General features: G+C 42.6%; 1 protein-coding gene across 1 annotated transcript; it reads right to left on the bottom strand.

The window, feature by feature from the left end:
• Nucleotides 1-209: 209 nt before the first annotated feature.
• LOC118593850 (soma ferritin-like) lies at nt 210-3,257 on the bottom strand. The gene is made up of 4 exons (XM_036203439.1): nt 3,162-3,257; nt 2,568-2,714; nt 1,426-1,551; nt 210-362 (listed from the first exon to the last, which is right to left on the bottom strand). Exons 1-4 carry the CDS (start codon nt 3,255-3,257, stop codon nt 210-212), a joined length of 522 nt encoding a protein of 173 aa, XP_036059332.1.
• Between the last annotated feature and the right edge of the window lie 1,155 nt (nt 3,258-4,412).

Consider the following 4,412-nt stretch of genomic DNA (forward strand, 5'->3'; position numbering starts at 1 on the left):
ATGCTGTTACCAGTCTCATATTTGTGAAACTAACTTTTCTCACGGATTAAGCTCTTAAGTCACATTTACAATGCAAAACTGATTTATTTTTATCCAGACAATGAGCATTAGGAAAATGGAAAAGAAAGCAGTCTTCAGCAATTGGAAGGAATGAAGATTCTCAAATCACTGACTTTGTGATCCCCAACTTGCTTCTTTACCCTCCGAGGTTAAACCCCTGCACCTGATGAGGCAGACCGCTTTTCAGTCTTTGGTTTTCTTTGCTCCTTTGGTTTTGCTCCTTCCAGAGAAGTACGTTGATATTTCAGATACTGTTCATTTGTCCTTTGTGTATCGAGAAATGGTTTCACAAAGTTTTCGAGCTACAGACACAAACAGGGAAGGACATTCATTACGGACCACATCTCCAAGGCAAGGCAATTTATCCAAACTGTAGCCTGTGAACCACAATCCAAAGCACAGCAGATACACAGAATCTCAAGTTCGGCCACAAATATTCTAAATCACTCCTTAGAGTACTGAGAAGGACCAGGAGATTCATGTGCAGATTGAAGGACCAAAAGAACTGGTCAAAGACCTTCCAAACCTCCAGGTAAACATAGGCATCTGCAGACAGGCATGCCAGGGTATCTCATCAGGGATACAGACCATTCTAAGGAATGAGGTTCTACCTTCATGCTCTTCAGTCCCCCCTACTTCAATCACATGGAGACTAGATACCCAGAGCTCCTTTTCAAAGACTTAGCTTTAAGTGTTCAGGCCTAAAACCCAGTTATTACCTCTCCATAGAGCCTCTGGGTGAGCACATTTTCTAACTGGGGTGGAGAACTTTTGTGCTAAGGCGTGGTTTTTGTTTTTGTTTTTGTTGTTTGTTTGTTTTTTTTGTTTTCATTTTTGACTTCCTAAGATGCTATCTACTTTAAGGAAGCATGTTCATCAACAGTCAGGAAGATTTAATCAAGACTACAGTCCAACCACATCTCAAATGGTGCCTCCCAGCAGGTAGCAACATTCCTTGGAACTTACTTCAAAAGCAAATCAGAGACCCTTCGCAAAGCCTATCAAATGAAACAAACTGGGGGTGCATACCAGCAGCTTTTGGTAGCGAGCTCTCCAAAGTGTTACCGGAGATCAATGAGCTTAGGTATTTCTGAGTGACTTTTATAAGCTGGCGCCAGACTGTTATTTTGTATAATTGTCCAGAGCACATCATTTCTGAGAAGTCTATGCTATAATGCATTGCACTTTCTTCTTAAGATCTCTTAATCTCTCATGCCTTAGTTACTCTTAGCAGTTAAGTTTTTGCCCTTCCTTGGGGTGGACACGCATCTATCGTGGAATGTTCTTCTTCTACCTGCCCTCTCCACAGGCAAATTGGTAGCCCAAAGTGAGAAAGGACATCGTGAAAATCAATGAACTACTTACATCAGTTTCACGATGTGCAGAAGCTAGATTCCGTAGCTCTTTCAGGTCCTGTGTTAATGTTTTTTCCAGCTCCTGGGCTAATGTTATGGCTTGTATAGGAGTGGTTATTTCATTCATATTAGGCTTCTGTTGGAGAGGAACAGAACTGTTATTCCTTCCCCAGGACAGTGTTACATTCTACTTTACATATAATGAGGAGACTTGCACAGTCCAATAGTCTCCACAATCTGAAGTGCCTTGGAATCAGCTGATGGCTCACTTCCAAACACTGAGTTCATTGATGGAATATGTAAAGTGAGTTTGAGGATCATAGATTTTACCTGTGGAGATAATTAAGATAATCAAGGACATTGAGGGTAAATGGCCCAGGTATATATTTTATAATTCCATTAGGTTTGGAATTCTATGGTGACTGTTCTGTTTTTTGTTTTTGTTTTTTTTTTTTCTTTTTTTTGGAGCTAAGGATCGAACCCGGGCCTTGAGCTCTACCACTGAGCTAAGTCCCCAGCCCCCTGTTCTGTTCTGTTTTGTTTTTTTATTAGAAAATATTTCCTTTTAAAAAGGTTCAGTTAAAAAGCAACAGCAACATTCTAACTAATCAGGGATGTAATGTCCCTGAGTTTTAGGCCATTTCTTTGGAATGTCTTCCCTGAGAAATGAGGTGCAGTAAGACAGTAAAAAGACAGGTAAGAAATACCTGAACCTGTGGATGAATCAGTGCCTTGAAAGAGGGTGTTAAAGGGCCTGGGAAGAGGTCATGAGAATACTGCTTCTCAGTCTATACAACATTCGGATCAAGTTAGGACGGAATGAGGAACTTGTTAAGATACAACTCCGAGGTCCCACTCACAGATACCTTGGGTCTGGGCTGGGGCCTGTGAATTGCATTTCCTAGGATCCTCAGGTGGAGCTGATGCTGCCGATGTAGAGACTACCTTTTGTGTAGTTCACTGAGAAAAGCTAAACAAGCATTCCGTGACTACGTTTTACCCCAAAGGTATTAACACCTGCTTACCCTTGAGCTCAGTCACAAAGAAGATCATGTAAGGCCACAAATAAACTCGTAAATGAGAGAGCAACCAATTATTTCCTAGGCCTAGACAAGGCCCTGCAGAGATGATTGCAGCAAAATTCTCGGTTACCTTGTGAATTGGAGGGCAGATCCTACTACCCTTACGAGCCCAGAGCCGTCTTAGGAATTGATCTGCAGCTTCCCTCTTTGTGTCAGCCTGCTTTTCAAAGAACTGGGCAAAAGGAGGCATTGTCTTGCCAAGCATGAAGCGGTAGGCCTAGGAGAGAGGAGAGACTGTGAGGATGCTGGGGAGGGGAGGAGCTGCGTCTTGTTTCTGGCCCTTTCATTCATTGTTAGAGCTGCGACAGAGGTACAGTGACAGTTTCACTAATCCCAACATGCCTACATTACAAACAAAAATCACACACCTATGTATTCTGCCTCCCGCCACTGTTTGGTGCCCATTTAATTGGGGGGGGGCCTACTAAGAGAGGTTCTGTTTCTCCTTACCATAGAGCTCATGATTTCCAATTACAGTTCTAAATGATCAAACTGCAGAACATCAATATCCTGCCCACTGAGTTGCCATTTCACCTGGTATCAGGTTGGAAATCTAGCTACAAGTATTTCTAAGGGGTAACAAATCCCTCATCACCCAGAATAGAGCAGAATCCCCGCCCCCCCCCCCCCCCCCCCACATAGCTGCTTAAGAGTCCATACTAACCATTTCTATGTACACATGGGAGACATACAGATGGTAAGCCACAACTCGGTTCAAAACATCTATGCACTTCTCAGGGAAGGGGTTGAGGGAATACATTTCAGTATTAGGGAAACTCAACAATGTAATGAGCCTCCCATTGCTGTAGAGGGCTTCTTAAATCTGATAGCTCAGTCCACTCCTAATGACAAGGTGAATTTTCTTCCAGCTGTGACTAATAGTAACTAACCTGCCAATAAAGAACAGTGTTTGTGAGTGAAAGAATGAATCTGTTCAAAGGATGCTAAGGGAAGGTATGGAGGGGGGAGTTACTCTAATTATCTCCATGTTCAGTGTTCTTTCTCACCTTTCTAAATATGATTAGAGAAGATGGATACACACTGAGAGAGTGATATAGTGTCAAAAGGGATTCACTGCCTTTGCTCATCCCTCTCCCTTAAAGAACGGTGATGGCTCCACAGTGATGCTACCCTGCAGCCCCAAACCTTCTGCATGAAGCCACAGTGAGACGCAGCTGAGCTTACCCTGGGAGAAGGCAGAGTTCTGGAAAATCAAAACCATGTCATCTAGGGAGAGTAGGGAAGATTCCCTGATAAATATAGGTTTTAAATTTGTCTTGATAATGGCACGCAGACAGAGAAATGGAAACAGATGTGAGGAACCCTTCCGGGGAACAGGAATGCACAGCTGTAGCTACCGGATGAGGCAATAGTTTCCCAATTTCTCTGTTGGATTCCTTCTCACTCCATCTCTCTGAAGTTTCTGTGTGGCCTGCCATCTACTTCTTCATAATTTTCTGAGGACAGGGGCTATTGTACTTATTTCACTATTTCTATGGTCCATAATGAAGTGCTTTTTTTGTTTGTTTGTTTTTTTAAGGTAGTGTGTTGAATCAGTGCAATTACAGAATATTTTCCACGTAAGTAAAGGGTAAAAATGTTCCATCTGTCTGGTGGATCTCTACTTGGGCCTAAATCATGTTTGCATGAATACAAATGGAACCAGCATATGTTCAAAAGTCTATCTCTGTCAGGTGGTGAGGGGTGAGCAGCCTCCTGAGGGAGGAGTTGTGGTAAGTGAGGGAGCTAAGCTTTCTAAGATAGGCAGACTTTCACATACAAAGTCATCTTCAGGAAGAAATGACTATAGAAATGGCCCTTCACTTGTCTCGTTTGGTTCCTGATGTAACACTACCCTCGTCCCCATTGAATTTATGCATCCATTTTAGAAAGACATTACCTCTCAAACCATAGT

This window comes from Onychomys torridus, chromosome 12 (assembly GCF_903995425.1).
Source record: "Onychomys torridus chromosome 12, mOncTor1.1, whole genome shotgun sequence".
Classification (NCBI taxonomy): domain Eukaryota; kingdom Metazoa; phylum Chordata; class Mammalia; order Rodentia; family Cricetidae; genus Onychomys; species Onychomys torridus.

Coding starts and splice junctions, on each gene's coding strand:
- LOC118593850 (XM_036203439.1), bottom strand. CDS start 3,257: ATGTATTCCCTCAACCCCTTCCCTGAGAAGTGCATAGATGTTTTGAAC. Junction 1,552..2,567: donor TCTGCCCTCCAATTCACAAG/GTAACCGAGAAT, acceptor CCTCTCCAACAG/AAGCCTAATATGAATGAAAT. Junction 363..1,425: donor CTGCACATCGTGAAACTGAT/GTAAGTAGTTCA, acceptor TTGTGTCTGTAG/CTCGAAAACTTTGTGAAACC.